Below are 14,313 nucleotides of genomic sequence, written 5' to 3' on the forward strand. Positions count from 1 at the left end.
TGGTGGTTCAAACCCACCAGCCACTCCTCGGAAGAAAGATTGGGCAATCTACTTCCATAGTGATACCATCTCGGAAACCCAAAGAGGGGTCGCTATGAGTTGGATTCGACTCAACAGCAGTGAGTTTGGTTTGGTATTGCTCACAATAACTCAATCAACATTGTTGACTGACTGAAAACACCTCATGAGTCATTGATTAACTTTCTAGAACAAGGTGCTGCCTCAAACCCACACATCCTAAGGATCAACATGTTCTCATTTTGTTCCTGAAGGTTGGTGTTGTGTGAGGTTTGTTTGTTTCCCAACAAAGTCATGATTTCTGATCCTTTTTTTTTTTAAGCTTTTTATTGTGACTTTGATGAAATTTTACAAAACAGATTCATTTTACTTTCAACAGTTCATGCACATCTTATCCTGCGATACTGATTACAATCTCCACAGTGTAACAGCTCTCTTTCTAATTCTTCTCTATGATAACCCTTTTCCCTGTGTCCTTCTGGCCTATGCATTCTGGCCTTCCTACCTTTCTCCCTGTGCAAATGTTGCCCTTCTGATGATCTCAAGATTATATACAGATATATAAAATGACCAGGTTTGCTGGTCTGATAGAGCCTGATGAAACCCCTGAGACTATGTCCCCTAGCTGCCCTTCAGAACGCACTCCTGTGGCTTCTAGCCAAATAAAATACTGGCATATGGGCCGAACATTTACATCAGGAAGATACACTCCTTGGAGAGATCAATCATGAGAGAACAGAAGGGTAGTGTATGTACAGGGAGACCACTGGGGTGGGGTGGGGTGGGGCAGGAGTACGTGGGAGCCAAGAACACAGGGAAGAGGTAACTATGGAGAGGAAGGGGAAAGAGAGCTGTTACATTGTGGGAGATTACAGTCAATGTCATGAGACAAAATGTGTATGAACTGCTGTACAGAAAATGATTTTGCTCTGTAAACTTTCACCCAAATCACAATAAAAATTAAAAAAAAAAAAAAAAAAAAAGTTGCCCTTCTGATCTTCCATGGTTGATTGTTCTAAAGAGTACATCTCCCTAGTGCAGTTGTTTGGCTGGTAGGCTTGTCTCTTGTTTGGCTGAGTTAAGCCATGGGAACTAGTTCAATTCCAGGCCCGAATTACTTAATATTGGGGTTCAGTTATAACTTGTTAGCCTTAGGATGTCAACCTAGTTAAAGTGTTTAAGGAAGAAAGAATGATCCTTAACAACAATGAATAGGCTTCTTATTGCTGGAAGAGTAGGAATTCTATATACTCTAATGCTTCTATTTACTTCTTCATCTCAGTATTGGGGACATATCTTCCTCTTCCAGCACAAGGCACAAGGCTATAATTTCCTGATTCCTCAACACAAATATGAGAGGAGACCAGGAACCAAAGAAAAGGGAGAAGAATTCCTGCACTACTGAATGCAAGCTTTTTATTACATTTATGAGAAATCTCTCAGGCATCCGCTCTTAAGGCATCTCATGGCTACCTAAGGAAAAACCCCTCTGACACAGTCAAATTGAACCAACACAGAAGAATAAGGAGACATGGTCCTCGTTACCTTAAATTTATAGTGTTCTGAACCGTCTTTCTCCTTTCTTTCTCACCAATTTCTAAAGTGCTTGGAGTGGTGGGGGGGACACCCACAACTTTAAAGACAAGGAACTTCTTCCTTCAAACAGGGTAAGGCCATCTCTCTACTGGCACTGGTTATAAACAAGATAATTTTTCCTGCTCTTAAGTACCCTGAAGGCTTTGAGGAGTATTGGGTAACAGATTTACTGGTGTACTTTTGATTTAGTGAGTTGGAGAGGAGATGGAGAAAAGAATGAGTGAAAGTAACTCTGGAAAAGAGTGAAGACTGAAGCATCTTTTTTTTTTTTTTTTCCTTTCCAGGAGATGGAGGGAGAGAGAGATAATCAGAGCCTTAAGAACATACCTTACTAAACAAGTAGTGAGGTAAATGGGGAACAAACAATGTGTTCTCCAACTTTGCAGGTAGACACCGAAGAGATGAGAGAATAAGCAAGAGGATGTAAACACGCCCTTACTATTTCCGCTCCAAAGAACAGAGAGAACTGACTAGAGGGAACAGGGGGTGGGGACCCGCGCAAGCACACGGCCTCCAAGCCCCGAGGGGAATCCCACACACCAGCTTTCCCAGTAGAACGGAATAAAGGCTTAAGATTTGTGACAAGTTCTCCTTGTCCTCAAAGGCAGCTGGTTTTTTGTTTTAATTAATAGAGATGCAGGGTCTTCTGGATGATAACGCGCTACTCCCTGCCCTCTGCCCCAATTATACAGTTTTCTTAGGGGGTGTGGGATAGTGTTTCACCCGGCTTGTGATTTGAGAGCCAGGATAAACAGTTGTCTCTATATTAATTGCCCTGACTAAGGCTAGGCACAAAATTCCCTCATAAGCACATTTTCCTTTACCTCAAAATGCCGCTACCAAACAAGAAGTATCCGCACCCGCCCTCCGACAGCCCCTTGCCCTCGGATAGGTTTACGGGTCAGCGGGGCCCTCCTTCCTTAGCGCTCAAGGAAAGCAGCTCCGCAGCCCCTCCGCCCCACCTCTGTGCTAGGGTGCCAGGCAAAACAACCATTTTCCGCGCCAGGAGCATTCTGTGTCCACGAGCCTCTGCGACCTCGCTGATTGGTCGGACTGCTAGTAAACAAGGGATAGGAAGCCAATGGGAGGCCTGTGCACGAGGGCAGCACGAGCTTCGCGGCCAGCGCTCGCGTGGCTCTTACTAGCCCGGCTACTATATAAAGCAGTTTCCGGCTCCTTGTTGAAACCTTCTTTCATTTGCTGAGTTGGTGGTTGTATTACCTGCACGCGGAAGTCCTAAGCTCTCTTCCAGTTATTGGGAGAAAGAAAGAACTAATTTTTATCTTGAAATCTCTTGGTATTGCCAACAGCTCAATTTTCTTTTTGACACCTTTTAGGAAGCTTAGTAGTTGAGAGTCGTTTGTTGGCTTCTTTAAATCTTTACTTTGCCTTCAAGCTCAATCTGCTTAAGGGTATCCTCTTCACTTTGAGTGAAATAATCTCAAAAAGTCCTTTTTGGATTTTGGGTTGTGTTGTTTTTTCTGTTCCTAACTCTTGAGCCAACCCATCTCAATCATGGTGATGTTCAAGAAAATCAAGTCTTTTGAGGTGGTCTTTAACGACCCAGAGAAGGTGTACGGCAGTGGGGAGAAGGTGGCTGGCAGGGTGATAGTGGAGGTGTGTGAAGTGACTCGAGTCAAAGCCGTCAGAGTCCTGGCTTGTGGAGTAGCCAAAGTCCTGTGGATGCAGGGCTCACAGCAGTGCAAACAGACCTTGGAGTACCTGCGCTACGAAGACACGCTTCTCCTGGAAGACCAGCCGACAGGTAAGAAAATGACTCTTCACTTCTGCCCCTCTGAGGGAATGTCCCAAGGTTGGTTATTTGTTAGGCAAGGTCGGGAGGGTGAAAGCTGATTAGAGAAGAGAACTGAAATTATTAAATGGCGTTTACACTAAATATTCTAAGCCGCTGATATTGAATAGTTTGAATTTTGTGTTGATCCTTTTTTTTTTTTTAGTTTTAATTTGCAAACAGCCCCCCCCAAAAAAAAAGGTGATTAAATACAATTTATTATGGTACTATGTCCTGAAAGTGATGATCCTGAGGGTGTTGCCTCAGCTATCCAAAGATTTTTTTATGCATAAAGTTCCTTACTGTTCGCTTGTTTTCTGTTTGAGATGATAGTTTAACTGCCCATGTTCAGTCTTTGAACAACGTAGGGCTTTATACAACTTTCTGCCCCAAAAAAATGTTTCAGAATCTCTCAGTTAAGAACATAAAGGATGAAAGCAGGGCTACTACAATACCCTAACATGCTGCTGAAGCATTTCTTATCACAGATTCATTTTAAGCGTAACAATATACCTAATGGTTGCTCACTTTTCTCCCTTCAGGTGAGAATGAGATGGTGATCATGAGACCTGGAAACAAATACGAGTACAAGTTTGGCTTTGAGCTTCCTCAGGGGTAGGTATCAGCTGAACACATTTTATATCTCTCAAAATCTTCCCCTCCTTTGGTAACTTACTGTTCTTGGTAAACATTTAAAAAATTTTGTTCAATTTTTCTTGACACAGGCCTCTGGGAACATCCTTCAAAGGAAAATATGGATGTGTAGATTACTGGGTGAAGGCTTTTCTTGATCGTCCTAGCCAGCCAACACAAGAGACAAAGAAAAGCTTTGAAGTGATGGATCTAGTGGATGTCAATACCCCTGATTTAATGGTGAGATTCATTTTAAGATTCACTTTTCCTGGGTTTTGGTGGTAAAAAGTCAGGTGTCTTGGAAATTAGATTGATGACCTTAAGCCCTAGTCACCAAGGTGGGAGAGAAAGCTGCCTCATGTAAGGAGTGTAAAGGAAAGAGGCTGGAATGATCTCTAGAACTTTTTAAAACGCGTTTTTTCATTGTTTCCGTTCTACATAGGCACCTGTATCTGCTAAAAAAGAGAAGAAAGTTTCCTGCATGTTTATTCCTGATGGGAGAGTGTCTGTATCTGCCCGAATTGACAGAAAAGGATTCTGTGAAGGTAAAAAACCTATTGCCTAAAATGGGTAGATTAATAATAACAGGAACTTCACAGCTTTGGGAGTGAGAGAAGGCAGAGGAAGTGTTACTATACTGAATATCAATTAATAAATCTTAATGTTTTTCATTGCTAGGAGATGAGATTTCCATCCATGCTGACTTTGAGAATACATGCTCCCGCATCGTGGTCCCAAAAGCTGCCATAGTAGCCCGCCACACTTACCTTGCTAATGGCCAGACCAAGGTGCTGACGCAGAAGTTGTCATCAGTCAGAGGCAATCACATTATCTCAGGCACGTGTGCATCGTGGCGTGGCAAGAGCCTTCGGGTGCAGAGGATCAGGCCCTCCATTCTGGGCTGCAACATTCTTCGAGTTGAATACTCCTTACTGGTGAGTGGGAAGGAAAGAACCGTTCATTGGTCTCTACAACAATAGTCTTTTCTCCAAACCTGTAAACTAACAATCAGTTATCTTCTTTTATAGATCTACGTTAGTGTCCCTGGCTCTAAGAAAGTCATTCTTGACCTGCCCTTGGTCATTGGCAGCAGGTCAGGTCTGAGCAGCCGGACATCCAGCATGGCCAGCCGAACCAGTTCCGAGATGAGTTGGATAGATCTCAACATCCCTGATACCCCAGAAGGTGAGCCAGACCTAATGCCTTTTCTTCCCCATTTGGTCCCGTGTTTGGGTCTGTAATTTGTAATGGCCAGGCATTTTTTGCCAGGTTTCTTAGCTCCATATTTCCTCTCTCCAGCTCCTCCTTGCTATATGGATATCATTCCTGAAGATCACCGACTGGAGAGTCCCACCACCCCCCTGCTAGATGACACAGATGGTTCTCAAGACAGCCCTATTTTTATGTATGCTCCTGAGTTCAAGTTCATGCCACCACCTACTTACAGTGAGGTGAGACTTTTCATCATTTGTCCTAAGCCTTCTATAGGGTGTTGAGTTGGAAAGATTGCTAAACTAGGTTACTCTTTTAGTTCCTACTCAAACTAAAATGGTCTCCTCTTTGTTCCTCCCAGGTGGATCCCAGCATCCTCAACAACAATGTGCAGTGAGCGCGTGAAAGAAAAGAAGCAGCTGTACCTACTTGTTTCTTTCTGACTCTCTTCCTGCACTCTCACATTTTCAGAGACTCAACAGTCTCTACAGTGGGGTATGGGTCCGCCCCAGCCTCTGACTCCCCGTTGTAGGAGGTGATCAGCAGGCCATCTACTGGGCCTTGAGCAGTGTGGATTCGTCCTTAGCCAGCGCCAGTGTTGTGATATAAGGGTGTTTGCTGGATGGATTTAAAAACACACTAGAAAAACCTCAGGCTTGTCTGGTTTCTCTCAGATCTCCTTGAAAATTGAGGCATTTTCGGTAGTGTTGAGTCAAAGGGTAGAAATGGCTCTCTGGCATGGTCTTCCCAAGGTTTTTGTGGAGGAGGTATTATAGATTGTTGTAACAACATGAGATCTTGAACTTTCGTGCCATGTAGAACAGAGTTGATTTAGGAAAATGGCGGCGGGGGGGAGAACTGTGGCCAAAACTTTGGGAAAAGGAGGTTCTTAAAATCAATGTTACCCTTTGTACACTTACTACAGAAAAAAAAGGAAAAAACATCTAGGGCTGATTTGGTTCAAACTTTGGAGATAGCTTTCCCTGTGAATTAAAAGGGAAGAAGCTGTAAGTTGTCATTGCTCAGAATGTACTACATAACCTGACTTAAAGCTGTAGTAGTAATGTCCCACCAAAGGTCTTAAAAGCCATTTTTAAAGTCTGTTGCACTGTGTTCGGTTGCAAACATTTTCGTATGGGAGAATGTATTTCTTTTTTTCATGTGACTCCTTAGATTTGATTCTAAGGTGATGTTATTAGCACTTTAGTTTCTGTCAAGTTCCCTCCCCCCCCCATCTCTAATGTAAGCTAAATGGTCTACTATGTCTCTAGGAGTAAGCACAATGCCAAAAAAAAAAAAAGTGTTACTCATTACTTTTGATACTTTGTCCCAGTGTACAGAATTTGTAATTCTGACACTCTAATCATGTAAGAATGGTTGCTGCTGCCAGCCTTGCCCACTGTGACTTCTCAAAACCCAAGAAGGGACTCTAGATCAAGAATGCCCCAACACTGATCAGAGCCTCTGGGTGCTGCCATGAGAAACTGAGGGCAGCTCTTCACAAAAGGCCCTGGGCCCCTTTCCTGCCCGGTGTTCGGAGACCAGGATGTTGACAGCCCCTCTCCTTGCAGCCCCTAGCACTTTGTTCCCTGTCCTATGTCAGCACTGAGCTCCACCTTTTTCTGAGAATTTTATAGCTAGAAAGTATATGGGCTGAAGGTGGTTTTGTTTGTTTCTTTTTAAATTGCATATCTTTTTGTATGATGAAAATTATATTTTGTACTTAACCAGATATATTTTCACCCCAAGTGGGAATATTCTTTGTAAAAAAAAATAAAGTTTTTTAATGACAAAATGTTTTGTTTTTTTGTTGATACGGCCTTGGAGAATCATTGGAAAGAAGGTATACCTGAAGGTGCTCTCCCCCTATGTTATAATTCATGTTACTGAAAACCCTGTGGAGAAGATCCTAACCTGTGATGATGCTGGAGAATGTAGTCAGTGGGGGTTGGAGGGGTGAAGACGGAAGGAATTTGAGCTACATTTAGTTTTCATTCCCATCCCATTGCCCTGGGTCTTTGGGTGGTCTAAGCTAGTTACATCTAGAGCTAATCGTTACTAAGTTTCTCCCGTTTTGGAGTACATGAGTTCTTGAAATAGAGGGAAGTAAGTTTTGTGAAGGAATTTAGAAGGAAAAGCATCAAGATGTCCTTTTTTATAATTTGGTTCCATCATAGGGTTTCTTCCTAGAGCACAGTTGCTGTGAAGTCGGTTCTGACTTGGGGATCTCGTCCCTGTTGGAGTAGAACTGTGCTCCACAGGGTTTTCAATGGCTATTTTTTTGAAATTAGACCACCATGCCCTTTCTTCTGAGGAGCCTCTGGGTTAGCAACCAACTTGGTTATACTGCTGACCCTAAGAGTAATAATTCAGGACTTCAGAATTTAAAGTTACAAGTATTAACACTTTTGAAGACAGCCGGTGTGTTTATCCCTGTAGTTCCTAGCATAGTTTCTATCTAAGCATATAATTATAACTCAGTAAATATTTGCTATATCTTCAGCCCCACCCTCGTCCCTTAGGACATGCTTTTGCAGTTCCTATTACTTCCTTGTGAAGGAGCTCTGATAGCATAGTGCCTAAGGCACTTGACTGCTAACCAGAAGGCTGGAGGTTCAAACCCACCAGCCAGTCCTTGGAAGGAAGGTTGGGCAATCCTACTTGCGTACTGCTAACTGCCTCGGAAACCCAAGGAGGGGTCGCTATGAGTCGGGTGCGACTCGACGGCAAATAACAACATTACTTCCTTGTAGGGTAATAATGGATTGATATCACACTTCTACCACTACTTGAGGTAATTTTTACTATCGCTAAAGGAAAGACTGTGGTCATGGGGTCAGAAGGGGCCAGTCCCTCGAGAAGGATATCATGTTTGGTAGAGGGTCAGAGGAGAAGAGGAAGACCCTCAATGAGACAGATTGACACAGTGGCTGCAATGACCCACTCAAGCCAGGATTGTGAGGCTGACTCAGGACTGCAGTGTTTCGTTCTGTTCTACATAGGATCTCTAGGAGTCAAAACTGACTCGATGGCACCAAACAACAACAAAGGAATGACTAAGGAGTTCTGGTGGGGCTGTGGTTAAAGCATTGGGCTGCTAACCAGTGGTAGTTCATATCTACCAGCTGCTGGCTGGAACAAAGATGAGGCTGTCTGCTTCCATTAACATTTACAGCCTTAGAAACCCTGTGGGGCAGTTATATTCTGTCCTACAGGGTTGCTATGAGTCAGAACAGACTCAATGGCAGTGGTTTCGTTTTAAAAGGAATAACTATGGTGAGAAACCCCAAGATGGTGATGATCAATGGACTTTCTGATTTCTGGCTTATTTAAACCCTTGCAGACAGATCTAGTCCTGGCCCTTATTTGAGTGTTATCTCTTCTACTGACCTCCGCATAATTCCAAATATTAGACTGCTGGAAGTTCTATGTAAAATCAGTGTGAACTGAACAGAAAGTGAAATTAAAAAGATCTTTTTCTATTTCAATTTCCCTTTGTTTATTCATCTTTCATTCTCAGTAGCTCTTTTGCTCTCTGACTCTCCCAATTTTTCTTTATTAATGTGTCAGTCTCTACCGCTCCACTGTTGTCATGGTGACTCTCATCTGAAACCTGACTTCTGTCCCTCCCTTTCTCATCTGTTCAAGAATATAGCGGCCCCTCCCCTTCCAATGTGTGACCAGGAAACTAGGTCAAAGTTGATGGAAAAGTTTATTTTGCAGCTTGTTTTCCAGGGACTGGAAGGGTGGAGCAAGGACAAGTGCAGCCTAGAGGGCAGAGAAAGATGGAGAATCCTTGGAGAGGGAGTGCCCGGGGCTGGTTGTGTACACAGCTCGGCTACTGGTACATGATATGAGAAGGAGATGGCGGGGAGAGGATAGATAACTTTCGTCCAAGACCTGTCAGAGATTTGATCTTGGAAGGGCCAGAACATATGCATCCCCTCCTAATCCCATACCACCCCTAATCCAGTACTATTCAGTAGAACTTTCTATGATGCTATCAAAGTTGTATATCTGGGCCGTCCAACAGTGTAGGCATTAGTCACATGGGTCTATTAAGCTTTGAGATGTGGCTAATAAACTAAATTTAAAAACGTTTGTTTAATTTTAATAGCCTCATGACTAGTGATTACCCTATTGAACAACACAGCAGTCTGAGAAAGGAAGCAGATAGCTACAGCTATTTTCCTAGAGGAAACCTCTCTCTCCCATAGGGCACAAAAAGCCCCACTTTACTTCCTTTTCCTTTCCACACAACTTCTACCCCACCCCAGGGCATTTTGTGCGTGACGCCTCCCTTAAGTGCAATTCCCAGTACTGGCCCAGCTGTTTCTCCATTTAAATGGATGGATATTTTGGGTTTTCCTTTTCTATGTTCTTCTCATATGCCTATTTTTTATTTCAATGTTTTGTTGTGGTAAAATGTGTATATCAAAACATTTGGCATTTTGACCCTTTTTCACATGTACAATTTGGTGACATTAATTGCATTCACCATGTTGTGCAAACTTCACTGTGCCTTTTAATTTTTAAGGAGGTGTAACCTACATGTACAGCCATCAGAGGAGATCTAGTTCTGAGTATCATTTATTCATTAGACCCAATCTGGTGCAGAAAGATCCAAGGGGAGACAGAAAGAAAACTATCTAGTGAGAGAAAAGAGCCAGAGAAAGTAAAATTAACAAGAAAAAGACAGGTAGGTACTTCCATAACCAGGGTCCTTGGCTACTTTGACACCTATTCTGGTTACCTAGTGCTGCTCTGACAAGAAATATACCACAAATGGGATGGCCTTAACAAACAGGAGTTTATTCTTATAATTTGAAGGCTTTAAGTCCAAGTTCAAAGTGCCAGGCTATAGGGGCCAGGTGAAAGCTCCTCAACCTTGGGGTCCAGCTTTGCCTCCTGCTCCCGGCCCACTGAAGCTAGAGGTGTTTCTTCACTCAGACAGCTGCTGGTTGCTGAGGCTGGGAAGCCCCAAGGTTGACAAGTAAAAAGGCACAGTCCCGATGTTACCAGATCACACGGCAGACCATTAACTTAAGTCCATTTTAAGTCCCAAGGTCGGCAGAGCATAGCAGGCTGCTGAGCAACAACACGGCTTCATGCAGGGCCCAAACATACCATAAGCTTGAGACTATCCCCAAGGCTTCTCCTTATATACAGGAAACAGACCACATCCCAAAGGCAGCTATCAGATATTTGTGGTAGATCCCACCATGGAGTTGATTGCCAATCTCATCATGGGGAATAACTACCACCAGCTGCCCAGCCACTCAGTCAGGTCCAGCCAAGTTGACACACAAATATAACCACCACAACACCTTTGAAGAGAGTAGAAACACAAAGATCTAACTTGGGAGGAGGCACTGGAAGGGACATGTGGAGAGTGGATCTGACCAAGCACATGGCCAGTAAGAAAAGATCACAGAGAAGCTGAAGGGCATGAAGTGGGGTGAAAGAGTGACCTCTACCCAGTTTTTTCAGCAGTCTACTAACCCCTCCTAGAGTTCTTTCCTTGGACTACCTAAAGGTGATGAAGTGATAGAATATATAAGGTAGATAAAGAAAAAATTTCTTTGATCTTTTAATGGCCACAATTCCTGCCCCTACACATCCTAACCTCAATAGTTCTGGACTAGGAGACTGAAACTTTTGTTTCCTTCTCTGTTCTGACCCTACTTCCATCCCCATTACCTAAACTGAAATTCTCCCTCTTAGAGATGGCTACAGTGATGTTAAATTCACCATTAGGTGAATTTATAACCTGGAAAAAGTTCCGGAGTTAGCCTTCTTGTACTATCACCCCAAAGACAACAACAACAACAAAAAAAGAAGTAAATCTGTTGCCATCAAATCAATTCCAACTCATGAGAATCCCATGTGTGTCAGAGTAGAACTGTGCTCCACAGGATTTTAAATTTTACAAGAGTAGATTGTCAGGTATTTCTTCCATAACAGTGCTAGGTGGATTCAAACCACCAACCTTTCAGTTAGTAAACAACAAAAAAGTGCTGAGTGCAAACCATTTGCACTACCCAGGGGCCTTGCCTATATTATTTAGGAGAAATAATATAGGGTCACTACAGCACATGAAAACAACAACAACATGTGTTAGGATAAGGAGCTCCGGTGGTGCAGTTCCTAAGGCATTTGACTGCTAACCAGAAAGTTGGCAGTTCAAACCACCAGCCACTTGGCAGAAGGAAGATGGGGGCAATCCGTAAAGATTTACCACCTCGGAAACCTGATGGGGGTTGCTATGAGTCTGAATCGCGACAATGGCGGTGAGGGTCTTGTTTTGCTTGTATGTGTTAGAATAAGGTACTCTGGTGGCGTAGGTAAGGCATCTGGCTGCTAATCAGAAGGTCAGTGGTTCAGACCTACCAGCTGCTCTGTGGAAGAAAGATGAATCAGTCTGCTTCCAAAATGATTTACAGCCTTGGAAACCCAGTGGGGGGTCCCTGAGTCAGAATTGAGTTGATGATAGTGAGTTTTTTTGTTTGTTTTTTCAATGTGTTAGAATCTATTCCCGGGTTTAGTTTTTTGGTAAGTTAAGCACTTGGACCCTGGAGCCAAACTATTTAAATTCAAATCCCACTTAACCAGCTATGTGAATTTAGGCAACTTGTTTAACTTCTCTGTGCCACAGTCTGTTCATCTGTAAATGGGGATAATTATGAGGGTTAAAAGAGTTAATATATGTGAAGTGTTGGAAAAATGGCAGGCAAGTTCTTGTTATCTAAAATAAAAGGAGAACCCCTGTGGCTCAACTTTCAGCCAAAGTGATAGGCCTATAAGGTAAACAATAACACCAGGGAGGTACACACTCATTAGAACAATCAGCTATGTTGTTTGTTGTTATGTGCCCTAGACCCCTCCTTGGGTTTCCAAGGCAGTATCACCACTGAAGTAGATTGCCCAACCTTCCTTCTGAGGAGTGGCTGGTGGGTTTGCATTGCTAGCCTCCTGGTTAGCAGTCAAGTGCCTTAGGCACTATGCTACCAGAGCTCCTACAATCAGCTATAGGAGATCAAAAGGGCAAGGCTAGCCAGGCAGGAAGGGATAGGAAAGAAGGATGAAGGGAAATGGTAGACACAGAGAGGAAATAGAAAGAGTGCTGTTACACTGTAGAGACTGCAATTAATGTCACAAAACAAAATGTGTATAAATTATTGAATAGAAAACGAATCTGTTCTGTAAACTTTCATCTAAATCACAATTTAAAAAAATTAAAATAAAATAAAAAGAAGTATACCCTCCCTCCACCATCACCATGAAGAATTCACTCTTAGGCACATTCCCCAAATTGTTCTTCCTCTTCACCTATGACAACAATTAAAACCACTGTCCCTTCGCTCCTCTTGATTCCCTTACTTTGTAGGGGAATAACAACAAAAAAGTCCAGAGAAGAGGTCAGTGTATAGCAGTGGATTCAGCCTAGAGTTAATTGTGGCAGGGGAGAGGAAGCCCGCCGTTGGGACTGCCACCCCCAAAGGCCATATGGACCCTCTGCATACCCCCAGTATCTCATGGTATAACCCTAGAGTACTAGAATTTTTCTCTCCCATACTTCCAGTGTGCTTCAAAGGGTTTTGGATTAACCCTGGCAGGATATTCTGGAAATTAATTGAGATTTTTAATCTTTTTAGTATATAACTCTTGGGAAAATCTCCCCACAATTTGGAGTGATAAACTGAGGAATAGAGAGTGAAGTCAGACTCCTTATTCAAAGGTATTGCATCTCATTTAATTCCCCCCTCCAAGGTACCTACCTATCTACTGCCATCGAGTCGGATCCGACTCATAACGACCCCTCCTTGGGTTTCCAAGGTGGTATCACTACGGAAGTAGATTGCCCAATCTTCCTTCTGAGGAGTAGCTGGTGGGTTTGAACAGCCAGCCTTCTGGTTAGCAGTCAAATGCCTTAGGTACTACATCACCAGAGCTCCCCCCCACAAGGTGGACTGGGCTAAGTAGCACAAAGTTGAGTGGCAGCAAGCCTACTGATGAGGCCCAATTTAGCTTATTAAGGCTATTCCTGTCCTGTCCTGATCTTTTCCTTGACTTAACCTCGCCCAATTCTCCCCTGGGTCTGTTATGTAAGAAGAAAAGAATGAAAAGACTCTGAAGGCTGGAATTGTTCTGACTAGCAATTGATTGGTCATTTCTAGGCAACAACAGAATGATGGGAGGAGGAGTACAGAGAGATCACGGAGACACGATTGTGAATTACACATGCCCTGAGTCCTAGGATGTCAATCAGGGTCTATTCTCATTCCTTTTTGGGTGATAGAGCTGCTGACTACCTCTCCAAATCAAACGAATGTTCAGTAAACAGGTTCTTAGAAATGTCTGGCTGGGTACCCAGCTTTGCTATTTTTAACCTCCTGGACAGATGGACAGAGGAAGGATTTCAGTGGCTAGGGGAGGGAGACATTCAGGGGCATGAGAACTGTGCTTCCCTTACATGGTTTTGCAGATCACCACCCCACTCCACTCCACCTGACTTCCTCCTTCGTCTATTGGGAGCTTTGCTGGTGTAGTGCCTAAAGCATTTAACTGCTAACCAGAAGGCTGGTGGGTCAAAACCACCAGCTACTCCTTGGAAGGAAGGTTGGGCAATCTATTTGCCTAGTGACATCTAGGCTCATTCATGGTTAATTTTTTATCTGTTATTCTCCCTATTTTCTTCACTCCCTATCTTTCATACTTGTCTCACCTTCCAACCCTGAGCAAACTTTGGTTTCTGTTCTAGACCCCAAGATGTTTTTAGCTCTGTATCCCTATAGATACAGAAAAAGGTGGTTGGCTTTTGCGGGATGTTTTTAGCTCTATATCCCTATAGATGCAGAAAAAGGTGGCTGGCTCCTTTCCTACATCTCACCCCTTTTCTGATCTTGCCCTCCCTGCTTGTGGCCCCTGACATGGGTGCTCCAAGGTTGATGTGAAGCCGGGGGAGAGATGGGATTGGGGGAGAGGAAATTACACTGTTACTGGTGTTTCTCTTACTGTGCTTCAGTTTTAGTTAAGGCTGGTGAACTGAAGCATGGCTGGAG

The 14,313-nt window shown here is 43.3% G+C and overlaps 1 protein-coding gene across 1 annotated transcript; it reads left to right on the forward strand.

Moving 5' to 3' along the window:
• Positions 1-3,129: 3,129 nt before the first annotated feature.
• On the forward strand, positions 3,130-5,648 carry LOC103203197 (thioredoxin interacting protein). The gene is made up of 8 exons (XM_007948167.2): positions 3,130-3,379; positions 3,949-4,021; positions 4,132-4,279; positions 4,482-4,584; positions 4,718-4,974; positions 5,068-5,224; positions 5,339-5,490; positions 5,613-5,648. The coding sequence occupies exons 1-8, from the start codon at positions 3,130-3,132 to the stop codon at positions 5,646-5,648; spliced, it is 1,176 nt and encodes a 391-aa protein (XP_007946358.1).
• Positions 5,649-14,313: the final 8,665 nt, after the last annotated feature.

This window comes from Orycteropus afer, unplaced genomic scaffold (genome assembly GCF_000298275.1).
Source record: "Orycteropus afer afer isolate SDZICR_OR568_19922 unplaced genomic scaffold, OryAfe1.0 scaffold00010, whole genome shotgun sequence".
Taxonomy (NCBI): Eukaryota; Metazoa; Chordata; class Mammalia; order Tubulidentata; family Orycteropodidae; genus Orycteropus; species Orycteropus afer.